Raw genomic sequence first — 17,935 nt, forward strand, 5'->3', positions numbered from 1 at the left:
GTTCTGATGTTAAATTACATATAGATTTTTCACTCGAAATTCGTCTTTTCACACATCAAATTGACATTAACTTACACAACATTAATTTAAATAAATCAATTTACACAACAATTTCGCCGTTTCAAACCACAAATTCGTAGTTTTAAACTTTAAATTTACAAATTCGTACAAGTTACTTACAAAAAATTAAATTATTGTTTGAATTTTTTTTACTACCAAATTAATAAATTTAAGATATTTTAAAGCGTAAATTACAAAATTAATTTGCTGAATTATTTTATGTGCAATGCTTCACAACTTAAGAGAAGTGTGGTTTGAAAATAATATAAATCACAAAATGTTTATGTACCAATGACAACAATAATAATTCAAAGAGAGCTCTATTATAAAAATTTGCGCGAGGACGATAAAATTAGCTTAAAAGCTCGGTCGTTTTACCTATTAGGAGCCGAATAATCCTTGCAAGTGTAGGCATATAAAATATTAAAATTTTTCAGAAATAAAAAACCAAATTATTTCGTTACTTTTTATTACAAATAAATAAGCTACATTTACTTCTAATATTAGCTCATAAATTTTTATCTCCTTCAAATGAGAGTAAAATAGTTTTAAATTTAAAATTTTAAAGTACACCTCTTGTCATTCATCTTCTTTGGCGAAATACGTGTAGGAATAATTTTGAAACAATTATTTATTAATTATCTGTCTTAATCTATGGATCTTATTATAATACTTAATTTTACTATCTTAAATATTTACAAATGTACCAATGGGATATGGCACGATAAAATATCGACTAACACTCAAGAACATGCAGTCAATGACACAAAACAAGTAGTACGTCGTTAACATTCTTGTTCGTACAAATAAGTAGAGAATCACGCTACTTACTACTTTATTATAATATAAGCCAAGTAATAAAGTTAACATAAGTAATATGTATGTATCACTTCTATCACTTCTTTTACATTTCTTTAATATTGTTAAAATGATATTGATTGATTCTCTGCCGAATTTATCTTACTTTGTTTTTTTATAATATAAAAAAGGTCAAGTCTAACGCTAAAGTTGAAGTAATTCCGTGATCCACTCTTAACTTACTCACTCACAAGCGTGTAAATGGCAATGAAGCGTTTGTGAACAGTTGGAGCTTGAGCTGCTGCTACTGAGCTGCTGCTGTTGCTGATCTTTGACAAGCGTGTAAACGACGTACTATATCTTCATATTAAGTTCAAAATGCAGATAATAAATGCAGTTTATAAGTACAGATGTAAATAAGACTTTCCCTACGCTTAAGTTGACAAAATAGTGATGTACCAAAACCTTTTCATTTTAAATGAACACGCGAACATAATGTTTATTTTTAAAAATATATGTTTTTGCCTACTCAAAACTCATTCTCTAATTTTACACAATTTGAATTTTACATAATGAAATATATTTAGGAATATTACAACATACGTTTATGAAAGGCACAGAAACTCCATTATTGGTTTTATTCTAAACGTCCAAACATATTAATTGAATTTATAAGAATTTAATAATTTTATACAAGGAGTTAACTTATTTTCAAGCATTTTTTTTCTAAATCGACTATCTATCTAAATGTCGCGGGCCTGCTTGGGCCCTCAGTGGGTTCTAATACCACTCTTTTGAAACAACCAACTGGAAGCTGGTCCAGAATACTCTTTATATTGTCAACTTCGCTGCGTAGATGGTCGTGCTCGTCTTGGTATTGTTTTATCCACCTGTTAGAAAAAACGTTCATTATAATATTAAAAACAAAGAAACCAGAAACAATTAAAAGTGTATTACTATTGGAATCTCATGATCTCTAATTTTTTAATTTTTATAATTTCATGATATATTATTTTACTGAAAAGTGAAGTTAACCTCTTTATGGTAACCTCTTTTGAAATAAATTTAGGAATCAGGTGTCTTTGCTCGACAACTAGTGAAGATGATTATTTTAGATGTTCTTCTTAATCTGAACTCGGAATGAGTAACGTGATTTCATCACAAACCATATTCGGAAAGTTTTGCTGATTCACGAAAAAGAAACTAGACTTCCATTCACCATCCATTGAACTTTAGGAGCGAGTTAATGAAAATTTTTCAATCTCTGATCGGCACTGAACGGACAACTATTCCGTTTATATTAACAAGCGCGTGGCGTAGTCGCGGTCTCCATTTATAGATATTGATAATGAAACAAAGAGACAAATAAACATTCAAGAAATACGAAAAATATATTACCTCTGGTGGTTATTCTTAGCTTCTGTTAATGATTTGATCTTGCCATCTAGATCCACTTGTTTGAGTGCACTCTCGGCAGCGTCCAAACTATTTTCTGTAAAGAAATTAAACATTTAATATACAAAATACTTTTTTTATGGAAAAAGAGATGACAAACGTGCGTACGGGTCACCTGATGGTAAGTTATCACCGCGACCCATCCATGACCCCATGCAAAATCAGAAGAGCTACAGGTGCGTCGCCGGCGGTTGACGTGGAAATGGACGCGCTTTTTGAGAATTCGGCGACAGTGAACAAGTCAAACAGTTCCCCAGAATACTCCCCATGATAAATGCGGTCGAGAATGCACATCGAGGTAGAAATAATGTAAACACATGATATTGCATATAAAGGAAAATGTTATTTTTTATAGTAATTAATAAAAATGTTATTATTAATTTCTGTCTCCATGACTACGTCCTAGTGACGTCTATGCAAAATTTGAGACTCCTAGCATTTGTAGTAACGAAGTTTCATACAAAATTTCGACCCCAAAAACAACCCCTTAGAAGTCGAATATTGCAAATTCCCGTCTTAGCGAACACCTACGTCCTATAAGTGACTCCTATGCAAAATTGGAGATTCCTAGCACTTGTAGTTTCTGAGATTTCGTGATGAGTGAGTGACCTTTCGATTTTATATATATAGATTAAGATTATTATGTGATTTTTGACATAATATTTTATGATTACTTACGCAGCCTGTCAAGTGCGGCGTCATCCAAAGTGGGCAAGTTTTGCAACTCGTCCATAATAACTTTCAAATCATCCAAGCCCTTAGAAACTTGTTTTTCTGCTTCACGAGCATCTGTGTTAGCTTGGCCAACCTGTGTAAACAAATAGTATTTATAATTAAATCAATTAAACTTGAAAAAGTTATGTTTTTATTGCTTCAGTTTGTATCAATATTTTACCTTCATTTTAGCATCTTTAGTGAGCTGCATGTTTTCCTCGGCTTGCTTCTCTAAGTCCTTGATTTGTTTCGCAGTTCCCTGTACACGAGCTATAAATATTGGAAATGATCAATAAACTCATGAAAATTACAATATTTGATCACCACACATCTGAAATAATATTGAACAGACCAGATAGAGATAGCGAAGCTTAAAGTCACTCCATTCTTATTTATTTTTCGAACACAAGGTAAATGCTGTTAGCCCTATTGGCCTTTACGGCGACACCGATGGGTAGGGACAAGGATACTCTATCCCTGTCTTTTAAGTATTTTTTTTTATTTTTGTATTTATTACTTACTGGAGAGTTTGTCTGCCTCATCTCGAAGGTTTCTCGCATCAGCTCTAGATTTTGCTGCTTCTTTCCGTATCTCATGTGCTGCCTATAAGCAATAATAATAGCATTTCATATTTCTTTCAAATGAAAAAAATATTATGATTAATCCACTATTGAGTAAAATATAAAAAAATATAATTTGAATTAATAATTATTTGAGAATATATGTACATTATAGAAAAATAACATAACATTACCTCAGAAGCTTTATCCGCATACTCCTTCTGAGCCTGTTGAGCCAAGTCCCTAGCTTCCTTGGCTTTATCGCTGGCAGTAGTGAGCTCTTCAGATATGCTGGTGATTCGCTCATCAGCTGCTGCCACTTTTTCTTGGACTCCAGGCACATCTAACGCCGCTTGCTTCGCCATTTCACGTGATTGAGTCACTTGATCACTAAATTCTGTAAACACATTTAAATTAAATGTTATTTATAAAGAAATAACAACAAATTTGACGATTAAACATATGGTTTTAAGATTAAATTGCACCAAAAACATATTAACTCATTGATATTGACTACAGTAATCTTACTTTTTAAGTAAATTACGACCTATGAAAAGCTGCTATCTAAATTAAAATAATAGAACTTACCTTTGAGAGTAACATAAATTTCATTAGCATCTTTCAAAGTTGCTTTTGTTAGTTCCACGTCATTTTGTGCCTGTGCTCTTAATTGGTCGAGTTTAGCTAAAAGATCATATAATTCGTCTTGTCTGTCATGTCCTTGCTCAATAAGATCTTTACCACGACGAATTTCTTCATCCAAAGACTGGAGTGTGTCTTCCGTGACGCTTATTAATTGTTCTAATTCAGCTGATTTTTCATCAACCTTTGCATTTTGAATAAAAAAAATTGTATTAGCATTTAGTTTGAATTATATGAAAATTAAATTTTATTCTCTACAAACGAAATTTTGATATATATTTTTGAATATAAAAGTGAAAATTTAAGACTCTTACCAAGAAGAAGACAATGAATAATAATATGATATTTATTTCTTATTCAAGAAACATGTGTTCATTTTATTACATAAATATGTATTTAGATATAAAATACACTCACAGTTCTATTCATATCTATTGCATCCTGGCGTAACTTGCTCAGTTTGATATCAGGTAGTAATGTTGTATTAACTTCAGCGTATAGTCCCAAGGCTTCATCGTATACGATTTTAGCTCTCTTTAATGCTTGTTCTGCAAGTTCAGCCATACTGCTCAATTTGCCTGATGCTGCATTCAACTCATTTGCTAAAATTTGGACTTCGTTGCTGAAAAATATCAGATAATTATCTTATTTACAAGAACGGTAGGAAAGTACAATATAATGCAATACAATACAATATACTTTATTGCAAATAAAAATTTACACAAATTATATACAAAAAACTTAAGTAGAAAAAACATGTACAATAAGGCGGCCTTATCGTTTAAAGCGATCTCTTCCAGGCAACCTTTGGTCGTTGGAGTTGTATAAAAAAGAATGGTGGGTGGTGCATTAAATTTAATTATATATATTTATATTTAATTAATATATTTATTTAATATATATATTTAATTTATATACATAAATATAATAATAAACAATAAACAACATATATATATATACATATAAATTATAGATATAATATTTATACATTTTTAAAAAGTATTTTGAAAATTAAAAGTATAAAACAAAGGCAAAGGAAAGTAATTGAGCTTAATACTATAGAAGAGTATAAAATTACACAAGCTATTTTATATTTGATAACTGTAAACATGAAACTATTACTATTACAAACAAAAGCCAATCCGATACTGTAATATTAATACTACTGTCATGAGAGTACTCGTAGGAGGCAAATATAATCAGATTAACGCAAATGTAACTAATAATAAATATTTCTGGACAGAATTATTAATTATTGTATATTATTTTCGTTATGTATAAAATCTTGTTACCTTATATTAGCTTGTTTTGTTATTCCATCTTTGGCTATAGTATTTGCAGCTAATGAAGTATTAAATGCTTTCTCAGCAATGTCCCTGATATTCTTGGCATCATTCTCCAATTTTTCTGCTAACAAACGAGACTCTTTGGCTAATGCTGACATATCCACGGATTGTTTTCCAAATTGATCAGATCTATTCCGAGCCTTCGCTAACGCAGCAGCTCCTTCTCCATCAAGATATTCTAAAGCACTCTTAAAGCAAAAAAAACATATAAATATTTAAACTTAATAAATTTACCATATATTATGATATGAACAAAACATATCTCACATTAATTTCTTTCTGTGCAGCCTCTATGGTGTCTTCTGCTTTCGAAACATTGCCTTTACTTCTTTCGACCGACTCATTTCCTTCATAACTTTCATCTTCTATCTTAAACAGCATATTCCTGCAAATAACCAAAAATAATAGTACTCTATCTATTCATTTTATTTTCATACTAAATTAAAAGTATGTACAATAACAAATCTTACCTGACGTCGGCTAATCTATCAGCAAGTTCAGCTAAATTGTTAGTAATGCTCGAACCCGGACCGTTTCCTAGTTCAGCCTTTGCTTCTTCCATTAACCTGTCAATTTCAGCTCTCACTCGTTGTAGTTCGTTATTGAAATCCGCATTATCCACGACTGTCGGAGCTTTGGAGATTTTGGACAAGATCTGTACAAAAGAAAAATATTCTAATAAGGACTACTTATAATATAGCAGTAACTAAAATAATCTATACTTATATTTTACTAAACAAAGGTTAAAAAACATTTAAAAAACATTTTACTATTCTAATATTTACATCATCTAGTTCCTTAAGCTCCTTTCTGTGCTGATTCACTGCATCTTGCACCAAGTTGTAACAAGGCGGACAATCTTCACAGCCTTGTCCATCAGCGCGTCGCTTTTTGTTCTCCATACACCTTTTTAAAATAACAACGTAAATTTTGTATATTTATTATAATATTCATATATTATGCCTCTATTTAAAAAAATAATTAAATTATCAATCAAAATCTCAGAAACTTCACAAAAATGATTTTTACGATTAATGCGTTTGGTCGACTTGTCAAGAAAAGCCTATTAAAATAATTAATAATATTTCACAAATTGTTTTTTTTTATTTATTTTATCACTTTCATTATACAGACTTATATATAAAGAGTTATTATTTAATTTTATTGTATTTTACCTATCGCATCGTCGTCCTTCAACATTTTCCTGACAGGAGCATTGTCCTATCATGTCACACTGGTAGTTAGTGGAGCCCCATTCGTCACAATCGCAGTCGTGACATCCTTCCGGTGAGAAGCCATAGTGATAAGCACGGCAACGGTCACAGTGTACACTATATATATAAATATATATTTATCAGAATACAGGAACAAAGAATTGTATCAGACGAAACCCGTGGGCCCCGCCACGTGGTCTCTGATCATCCTGATATTCTCTATTTGATCCTATCGTAATATCATCCTATATTTTGATATTTATTTCCAAAAATAATGGTGGTTGGTGAAGCCAGTGGCGCAGGGGCACATGAGTGTGACAGTAAACGCAGCAGGTTGTGGTTTCGATTCCCACTCAAGGGAATGAAATATTTAATATTTCAATTTTTTCGCTCTGGTGTCGAGGCAAAGCGTGGCAATGAGTTCCGCCACTGAATGCAATGCCTCTATAGGTCGGCGAAAAGTGGTAAGAGGAGTGTCTTAACACTAGGCTCCGTCTGCCTATCTATCTGATTTGTGTAGTTTTCTATAAAAAGATAATATATCCTTACCCATCTATTCCAGGTTTACAGTAGCACTGTCCGGAAACTGGATGACAGGTGGCATTGAAAGATCCTTCCGAGTTACAATTACAAGACTTACAACCTTCCCCAGAACTTATGTCGTAATAACCTTCCTAAATGAGAAAAAAGTTATTACATATTTATTTTAATGATTTTGTATACATGTACATGTTTACATTAATTAATATTTTTACTTTTTCAATTATTATTAATAAATTGAAATAATATCGTTCATGTGAAAGTAAGAATTTAAATTTGACAATTAGTTATGTTTTGATAATTTGTCAAGTTAATTCACCTCGCATTTATCACAATTCTTTCCGATAACATGTGGACGACAGGAACAGAAACCAGTGAGACCATCGCACTGTGGGGGACCTTCAGCACTCTCCAATGTACCCGCTTCATGACACTGACACTGTTCACAATCACCCTTCTTTTTCTGATCAAGAGCATCGCCAAAGAATCCTTTAAAATAAAAATAGAGTTAAGTATTAGTGTAATTATGACCTAAAAAGCAGAAAAAAATTATAAATTAGTGATACCATCATTATATTTTCCGTGTTTCACACGTTTTTATAGTCTACGTGTCTACGGTACGGTCTACAGTAGCGAAAGCTTTACGCCATTAAAATATACATATAAGACATACTAACCACTTAAACATTTGTCACAATGGTCACCATCCGTATTGTAGATACATTTCAAACATTCCCCAGTGGTTCTATTACAGTTGCCCACAGCATTGGGGTCGACGTTACCGTTGCACTGACACTCCTCACACTCTTTGGGAGGACCGAACTGACCGGTCGGATCACCAAAATGACCATCCGCGCAAACTTCGCAACGAGGTCCTGGGAACAAAATGTAAATTATTTACGTTACTTTCTTTTATCGTTCTAATTTTTTTTTGGTTTCTGAAGAGTTCTATACTTTCTATCGATTTATATATGCTAAGCACGAAATAATATAATTTAAATCAACTATTTATCAATAGTGTCTACAGTTAACGTCTCTATGCTGTCAAAATATTTTAAAAATAGTTTTTCATTTAAAATAACTCAAGATGTGCGAAGAATCAATGAACACATAAAAAAGTAACAGTATTTACGTTAAACACAAACATAGAAGGTGACTAACCAGCGTACCCAACCGGACAGTCGGTACAAACGATGCTTTGATCCATCAACTGAATACACCCACTGTCTTTAGGGCAGGGGCAGGGTTTACAATCGTCTGGCGTCCCCGCTATCGCGTTACCATAGAAACCCTTTGCGCACAATTCACAATTGCTTCCTGTCGTATTGTGCTTGCAGATACAAAAACCTAAAAAATATTGTATTAGTTATGTTATTTATTGGAAGGTATATTTTTTAATTAAAGTGATTTTTATAATAAAAATTTTAAAAAACAAATGCAACTAGACAATCCATAGTAGATCAAAGAGTAATAGATAGTATTAAGAATGATACTAAAATAGTTTTGCGTGTTTATCAAAATATCTGTATTAAGTAAAACAAAAAATATTTACGTCTAAATTTTTTTATATTTATAACTTGATTATTCTTTCATTTTATTACATATATAAGTCAACGTGTTACTAGATTTACGTTCAAATTTATGAAGAAATATTAATTAATTACCTGTTGCAGTATCGCAAATATGAGCGTGTCCATTGCAATCACAAGGTATGCAAGCGGAGTACGGCCCTCCATTGGCAGGCTCGTGTTTGAAGCCAGGAGCACACTCCTCGCAGTAATCTCCAACATACGCCTTTGGACAAGAACATTTCTCTACCCAGTTGGCAGGAGCGGATCCCTTTTCTCTTCCAATCTTAGCGGTATCTAATTTGAAATTCATTAAATATGCTTGACCATTTTTGTTGTAAGTTCCTCTAATTTTGATAGCAGTTAAGTTCTGAAGAATTGACATGAATTCAAAATTGGATAAAGTCGGTGTCCACCCGTATCTTGGATCTTCGTGAAGTCTAAATTTATATTCTTGAGCCTGAAATCAGTAGAAGTTATAAGAACGTAAAGAATATAAAATAAAAACCACCACTTCCTTAGTGGCAAACAAAAATAAATAAATACAATCGCATTATTAATTTCGCTGCTGTAATTTCTTCGCATTTTTCATATCTATCTATCGCTTGCTAATTTACTATTTTTATACGTACTTGATCTGAAGGTTCCGGATTATTTTGTCCGTAAATATTCATCGATATTGAAGTTCGGGCACCCTCCAAGACAATATCTTGTGAAGATGGGTACCCCCTGTTCTCTCCAAGGCGTAAAGTGAATTTTAAGTCATGATTGTAAGAAGGCCTTTGATCGCCCAAAAATTGACTTGATGCCACGAAATATACTATTTCAGACTCCTTCGATGTGACAGCTAAGAAAATTAGATAGTTATTATTATATAAATTACTCAATAGAAATATTTGTAATTATATATTAATCATCAATAAAATATGTAAAACAACAATATATACAAATACAACTCACCTATATTTTGAGTATTCGCGTTAAACATTAGTTGAGCAGGTTTGTGATCACCATCTTCCGCAGACCATTTTTCGGCGTCCCTTATGAAATGGGCACTAAGCTCATGAGCTTGATACTTTGGTGCTGAACTACATTGCGATGAATGCCCAAAGCAGAAGCATGGTGTACATCCAAACTCATTTTCGATGTCCAAATTGAAGAAGCCAGGTTTACATCTTTAAAATATTTAAAGTTATTATTTTTAGTTATGTGCATATATATGTATTTAACGCAAACATATGAAAAATAAACAACATACTTTTAATATTTTTAATAAATTGTTTAATAAATCAATTTGATATATTAAGAATTACCACGAAAAAAATATATTAATAAATAATCTATTTTATTACAAAATCTGTGATATAATACTCACTCTCTACACTGTCTACCTTCCACGTTCTGTTTACAAAGGCACACTCCAGTTTCAGGGTCGCACTGAGGTGTGTTGCCATACGATCCGAACTCGTTACAGTTGCACGGCTTACAGCCTTGGGTCGTGAACTCGTAGTGGTTTGGAGCGCAAACGTCGCACTTATCACCTGTCACTCCTGGCTTGCATTGACACTTCCCCTCGGCGTTACACTGGAGACTTCGGGAACCTTTACAAATGTGAACATTTCATTGATGAAAGTATCAAATTTATGGTTTTGCCTATAAATTGTAGCTTTATATTTTTTATGAGAAATTATCATTGCAATAAACAGAAAGAAGTGGCAGCACAGATATTCGTTATTCGTCACAAAAATTCAAAGTAGTAATATCAGGAAGTGGTCTGGTTAACTCAAGGTTACTCAAAACTATGTGCTTTCTTACCAGTAGGGTTACAATTGCAAGGCATGCAGATATCTTGAGTTCCTTGGAAGAAGTTCTCTTTACATCTTTCACAGTTTGCCCCGTCTCTGTTCTCGGCACAGTCCATACAGTGTCCGCCGTGACCGGTGCGCTCATACAGGTCTTTGTCGAAGTAGCATTTGTTGGAAAAGCCGTTACAATTACATGCTGCAAAGGAATTCACAATATGGAATTGTCTTGAAAATCTACTTAAACGTAGCGCTAGCCTTATTTCAATAAAGATTTAAATTTAATTTATTTAAATTATATTAAACATCAACAACACAATAAATTAGTTTTTTTACCACATCAAAAATTACAGACGTCGAACAACCTCCTATTATGGATTTTATTTAAACGAAATATATTCCGCAATCGCTGGCATAAAATAAATATATTTTCGAATATATGTACATTTAACATTTTTAGCATCCACTAATGTTTTATATTATAAGCTTAAATATTCACATCCAAACCCAAATTAAACGAAATAAAAAAATTATTGAAAATAATTGTTCATAGACTTATTTTATTCAGGCATTATTATTAAATTTTAGCATTTTCCTGACAACCTACTTTCTTATACAATCACACAATCTATTCTATATATCTTCTACATTAAAGTAAAATTTTTAAATATCTAATATAAAACCTGTGAATAAATAACAACAAATGATTTTTATTTAGCGATGCTCTGTACAAAGCCTCCGGTAGAATTTGTGTAAAATCAAATATTTCGCCATGACGGATATCGAGAAAATGCAATTTGAAAACCTATTAAGTTAAAAATTATAATATGGATTTTCAAGTAATGTCTTCCGAATACTATGTGTATCAGGAACTAAAATTATTTAAAAATATCGCAATCGCTTTCACTTTGACTCACCCTTGCATTCGTGCACGTTTGTGGGCGACGCGCGTCCCCACGGCGCGTCGTTGTAGAAATCTAAGCACTTCTCGCACTCGCGGCCCGCGGTGTTGTGTTCACATCTGTTGGAATCAATATTAATTAAACTAAACGAATTATATATTACCTATATATATATATATATATATATATATATATATATATGTTTTAATGACACTACAATTATATATCTTTGCTCTTTGTAATAATTTTTTCTATGGATGTTATGTAGGAAGAAAATTTTAGTCCATTTACAGGTACAACTAGTATGTACCAGAATCCAAAGGCATATACAAAGCGAAGAAAATAACTACTATTATCTTTTGATAGAGGTAAGATAATAATTACGATCACAAATTCAACTATTGATTCAATTCTATTAATTCAACCTAAGAACAAAAATATGACATTTTATATTAATATAACCTGCAATATCGGGCTCTGGAACCATCAGGGAGTTCCTGCGTATCACAGACCGAGGCATGGCCGTTACACTTGCAGCGGGCACCGACTGCCACATCAGCGATGGCGTACCAATACGACTGTAGTACTTGAAGATCACCAAATATCTCATCTCCGAATGTGTTCAGGCGATCTAGAGATATTCGTATGTCTGTTGCTGTTACCCATTCCTGGAAATTATTAAATATTATTATTAGTATATAAGTTATTGTAGAAGAAATAGGAGCAAAAGTTACAATATGAATGCTTCGTCTCTAAGTGGATTTGTCAACAAACAAAATTAATGGAGCTTTTTCTATTGGCTGACAAAAATATACATCGTAAGCTTAATTGATCGTGTAATATAACTCTTTAGACGATCTAAATATTTTCTTATATATTTTTCTATAATTTATTACTAAACGAAAGAAGAATTTATTATTCATTGAAAAATCTGTTTTGTCAGTCATGTCAGTACCTTAGTATATTTGAATGTATTAATAAAATATTTTATATAACAAAATGTGTTAATATATTAAAGAAACCCACCTGTAACTCCGGGCTATTATCAAAAGTATACGCAGAAGGTCTTCCTTCGAGTGTAGAAAATAATACATTTCCACCGGAGAGAGGAGAAATATCAGAATATTCGCTAGTACATAGAGCTCTAGTTTCTGCCCCGAGTTCGGCCGCGCGTTGCTCTTGCACTCCGTATGTATCCCGACATGATGCACTGATATCAAATAAAATAAAGTGATTTAGATTCTTCTTTCGACTTCACCTTCTACATAACACCGTAGACGGAGAATTTAAGACATTGTGTGTTGAATGGCGAAAGTAAATTTGTTGCCGGGTTGTCTTAGCACAAAGTGTACTGCAAAATGGACTGGTTATGTGTTCAATCCCCATTAGACAAAAGGAAATATTTTTTTTTAATTTATATTTTTATTTCTTTCCTCTAGCGTCTTAATACTAGGTTCCCTCTGCCTTCCCTACTCTGTGCAGGATAGAGCGTAAAGCCAAAATTATAAATTATAATAATTTATTCCTACGAGTGAGAGGGGAAACTTGAACTATATAATTTACTTTTTAAATCATATTTATTTCCAATCGCGCAAATCATACAATCTTTATGGAAAATAGCTTATTTTGTATGTATGGGTCATTAATTTCATTACTAAAAGACATATATATAAAAAGGGTTAGTTTGTTTGACTAGTAATTAGTGACTCTATTTGCTGTCTGGGTATTGACTTATATGAGGGATAGTCGTGTGAATATAACATCAATAAGTGTATATATTATTACATAAATAATAGATAAATAAATAATAAAAATATCATATTATTAATTATTTATATTTAATCTTTAAAGATTTGTATTATATTCGAAGTTGAATTTGAAGCTGAAAGCTTTGTGTTTTCTGAAAAACAAAACTTCGTTAATGGTAATTGACAAAGTCGATGCTGTATGTGTATAAATATATCATTATCACTAAAATTCTTTAGTGGGTCGCCATATTTTAAAAATAAATATAAGGTTACTGATAATTAATAATGTTAGTGGATCTTTTTTTTAATATAACATTAATAATTACATTTTCATCCGCGTTAGATACAAAAACTTAGTGCTAAAACACTCAATTGTCAAACATAGTTAACGAAAATATTTATACTGGAATATTCTCCAATTTAGAGGCAGTCTAGTATAGAATATACTTGAACTGCATCACTTCTAGCAGGGTTAACAGAGTAAATCTAGAGATAAAACACTCTGTTCTAAATTTTCTACCCAACTTTCGAGACATTGACAGTGATAGAACTCGTCTCCCCACACAATAACGGAACTTCTTGAACAACTCACCTAAAATACTGATATGGCTCCCAGTCGGATTCTTCACTGGATTTCTTGTAGATTGCGAAACTTTGTGGTCTCGGCGAGTAAAATACAATTCGTACGTATGTTATGTCATATGCTTTACCTGTGAAAATAATCTTAGTTACACCATTGGCTATACTAGAACAAGATACTATTCTTGTGAGAGTATATTAAATGTAGAGGTGTATATCTCCTCAGTAATATCAATAATTATACATATTATTAAGTTTAATATCAATCCAATATTGCATTTAAAAAAATCAGCTTCTTGCTATATCCCGTACATAGTAGGGTAGGCAGAGGGAACCTAGTGTTAAGACACTCCGTTCCCCACTTTCTACCGATTTTTTGGCGGCATAGCGTATTGGGTGGCGGAATTCAACGCCTGGCTTATGCTTTGTTGCCAGAACGAAGAAATGAAAATATTAATAAATAATAATTCCTCCGACTGGGGAATAAATGAAATAGGAATAATTCAAATTTACCTAAATGTAAAGTCAAATTAACTTGATGTGGATATTGTACTTGTTCCCGCATAGTCTCAGACTGCCACCACGTCTGGTTGTCCTGTTCGTAGTGCAGGTCGGTCAGGTAGTAGCTGGAGAACTGACCCGGTTGACAGTAGTCGCAGGATCTAACCAAAGTTTACCAAGATATATATATTTTATCACTATAGTATTTATACTTTTTATCACTGTCAGTATAAGACATTTATCATCATCATCATCATCATCAACAGCCATCTTTTGTCCACTGCTGGACATAGGTTTCCCCAATTCTCGCCACCACACTCGATCCTTCGATCGATAGACATGTATATGAAGGTATAATTTATAAAATCTTTTAAAAAAAAAACAAGAACTAGCCAAAAATATGGCAAAACCAATTTACAGGAAGAAGCAGAAAGATTGATAATAATAACGAAAATACTACTTACTTAACTTAAGTAAAAAAAAAAGGGAAGTAAAGTAGAATTATTTAAATTTACCGTGTCGAAGTACCGGCAGAGGTTTGAATACAAAACATCTTCATGCCGTTGTCACCGCATGTGTTCGTCGCCTCCATTTGTACCATAAACGCTGCGTTCTCGAACTCGGGTATACATCGCTGAAAATTATATTTACCTTACAATGAATAAGCAGAGAGCACCTAGTGATAAATAACACAATCCGATTTATTTTGAAATATTACAATATATTCATTTCTCCACTCTGGTAACGCGGAGTTTCTCCATTCCATGGGAACAGAAATATCTTTATTGTTTATTGGGAACGGAGTATATTAATATTGAAGTCCCCAGGTTACCTCTGACTCTCCCGCTATGTGCAGGTATTCAAATCATTACCATCTAACTCAGAATATACTACCTACAATTAAGATAGGTTTAAATGTTTTTATAATAATAAGTTTTTTTTTTAACTTCACAGTTTATCTAGTATATAGCAGCGTAGACAGAGGGAACAGAGTATCAAACTGATTGTTAAAAATGATTAAAAATATATTTTGGGTTAAATGGCGGAACTTAACGCCGTGCACTATGTTGTTACCGGAGCAAGAAAAAACAAAAAAATATGTTCCCCTGAGTGCTAATCGTACGCACAATAAAAGTAAATATTAAATATATAATTTATGCACCTTTGCACCTTATATAATACATAAAATAAAATAAAAAAAAAAAACAATACGGAAACGTGTTCACTGCTCGTCCCAGATGGTGATTTTGCCGCCAAAATAGTTACTCTATATATAGTAGAGTCAGGACGTTCACACCGCCATAGTTCCTTACGCCTGCACCATTACGACGCCCATTAAAATCGGGAATACTTGTGGATATTTCGTAATGTCTATTATAAAATGCATTTGTAAATAGGACAAATAAATGATATTTTGAATTTGGTCAGTAATTTCTGTCAAAATAGTAATTTAATTTGTTTGCATAGTATTTTACTAACAATCGCATACATATTTTTTCTATTTGTTTGTTACCGTTGTCAGGACGAAAGTTGTGATTATTAATGCGATAAAATCAAAAATTACAATCAATTATAATTTATGTGCTTACTCCTAAGTCCACTTAGAAGATTACTATTGTTACGTATCGATTTAAGAAATTTGTTTCCCAGTATATCTTTATAATACGTATAATTTTTACTTTGGATCAAAACGATAAATAGGCAAAAAATATTTAGCTAAACAATATATTATGTTATACTATAATACGAAATATATAATAATGTCTATAACATTGGCTACTGACTACCTTGTACGCTTAAGTTTGATTTAATGTACGTAAAACGTCAACATACTTTAAGCACGGTTCCTTCGTGAAAGAGAAACGAGCGAGAATTGCTTAGGCGAAACGGATTCCTCTTAAATAAAATAGGTTTACATTTCCACCAACAATGAGTTTTGTATTTTGTAATTACTTCGCCCCGCTCCCTAGATCTGAGCGAGTTCTTTTCAACTCTTTCTCCTCGCTCGGTCCTTTCCGCACGACTATTTGTTGGTGGAAATATAAGGATGGAGTTTTCTTTTGCGAGTTCAACGTAGTCATTAATCTTAATTAATTAAATTTTAAGCTGGGGCACAATAGCATTTCACTATGTACATTTTATAATGACAATTTTACGATAGAGTAGTTTTAAATAATCAATAAACAAAAAAATGTGCAAATTGTCTGTGAATTTAATTTAAAAAAAAAACTAGTATATTAGAACTCTACATTATATCTGGTTACAACGGATGTGGTGATAAGCCCGTTCCGTTGGCCCCTGATAACAAAACATTAGGCTGCGAGAGTAAATGAACTCATTACAATATCAATTGACTTACAACATTTTGTCGATAACCTTTAGATAATCTGTCTAAAAAGACCCGTTACCAACTTATCGTATACGTTTTTTTTATTATCATAAAAAAATGTACTTTGAATGAACATATTTAGAATATTTTATCTTGAAGATGTTTAGAATAATTAATTTTATTACATTTAGAGCTCATATTGTGTATAATATAACAATTCAGTCACTATATCTTCTAACATACTCTTTATAGAGCTAAAAATAAACTTTTACTAACGTATTTCGAAAAAATAAAAAGTAAATAATTGAATTAATATACTAAATAGGTAAATATTCATATATATAATAAATAATAACATAAACTACACATTATGAATGAATCATAGATGAATCGCTCAAAATGGAAAGGCTTTGATTCCAGTCGGGCATAGATTAAACAGCGGTGGACATGTCAAAATTGACAGAAACAAAAAGTTTAAAAGCTCTTTTAATACTCACTTGGGGCTGTCCGTCGTTGTTGTAGCACGAAGCAAGTTTCTGTGACCCTATCCTGGGTGTGTGATAATAATCCTGTGCAAAAGTAATGGATATAAACGTTAGAAAGTATGTATAAATGGTTATAAATTGTCGCGCCATTTTGTGAGAGCGCGTGCAGCTAGCGTCGACGCGCCTCTGGTCGACCGAGCACTGACGCCCCGCTCGTTTCACAACACTATGTCAAAGAGTATTTTAATGCTCTGAGTCATGTGGTGTTGTCTCTTAGAGGACAGATGGATAGGCTGTGTTTAATATTGTTCATATGGATTGTTAAATAAAGATTTTTTTCTCTGTAATTCTTTATATGTAAATTTCTTCAAAATGCTTAATCCAACCTTATTGGGTTGGTTTTTTTAGCCAGCTCTGACTTGTTTATATCTCACCCAGACCAATGTGTTATATTCAAAAGTTAAATAAATATTTATATATATGAATATCACTTTTCGGGTTTAATCAATGTTTAATTGAGTTTTTTTACACATAATATGCATAAACATTTCTTTCATATGAACCACAATCAAACTATTTTTAATAACAATATATTCTAAAATCTAAATTACATATTTTAACCAGTTTACGAATACAATATAATCTTTGTGCGTTGGCGGAACACATTTCTAAGCGCGCTATGGCCTCATAGC

General features: G+C 32.3%; 1 protein-coding gene across 1 annotated transcript; it reads right to left on the bottom strand.

Moving 5' to 3' along the window:
- Positions 1-512: 512 nt before the first annotated feature.
- Positions 513-17,448, bottom strand: LanB2 (laminin subunit gamma-1). Its single transcript, XM_085205958.1, has 29 exons — positions 17,256-17,448; positions 14,945-15,063; positions 14,442-14,590; positions 13,942-14,059; positions 12,628-12,811; positions 12,064-12,269; positions 11,617-11,720; positions 10,713-10,898; positions 10,273-10,498; positions 9,858-10,072; positions 9,530-9,744; positions 8,994-9,357; positions 8,491-8,676; positions 8,007-8,204; positions 7,649-7,818; positions 7,339-7,463; positions 6,751-6,906; positions 6,361-6,481; positions 6,046-6,230; positions 5,843-5,960; positions 5,522-5,763; positions 4,647-4,851; positions 4,176-4,413; positions 3,782-3,984; positions 3,549-3,630; positions 3,209-3,297; positions 2,992-3,121; positions 2,257-2,350; positions 513-1,748 (listed from the first exon to the last, which is right to left on the bottom strand). The coding sequence occupies exons 1-29, from the start codon at positions 17,391-17,393 to the stop codon at positions 1,598-1,600; spliced, it is 4,917 nt and encodes a 1,638-aa protein (XP_085062084.1). The 5' UTR covers positions 17,394-17,448; the 3' UTR covers positions 513-1,597.
- Between the last annotated feature and the right edge of the window lie 487 nt (positions 17,449-17,935).

Source organism: Heliconius melpomene, chromosome 21 (assembly GCF_056956725.1).
Source record: "Heliconius melpomene rosina isolate 202511_hmr_F chromosome 21, ASM5695672v1, whole genome shotgun sequence".
In the NCBI taxonomy this organism is placed as follows: Eukaryota; Metazoa; Arthropoda; class Insecta; order Lepidoptera; family Nymphalidae; genus Heliconius; species Heliconius melpomene.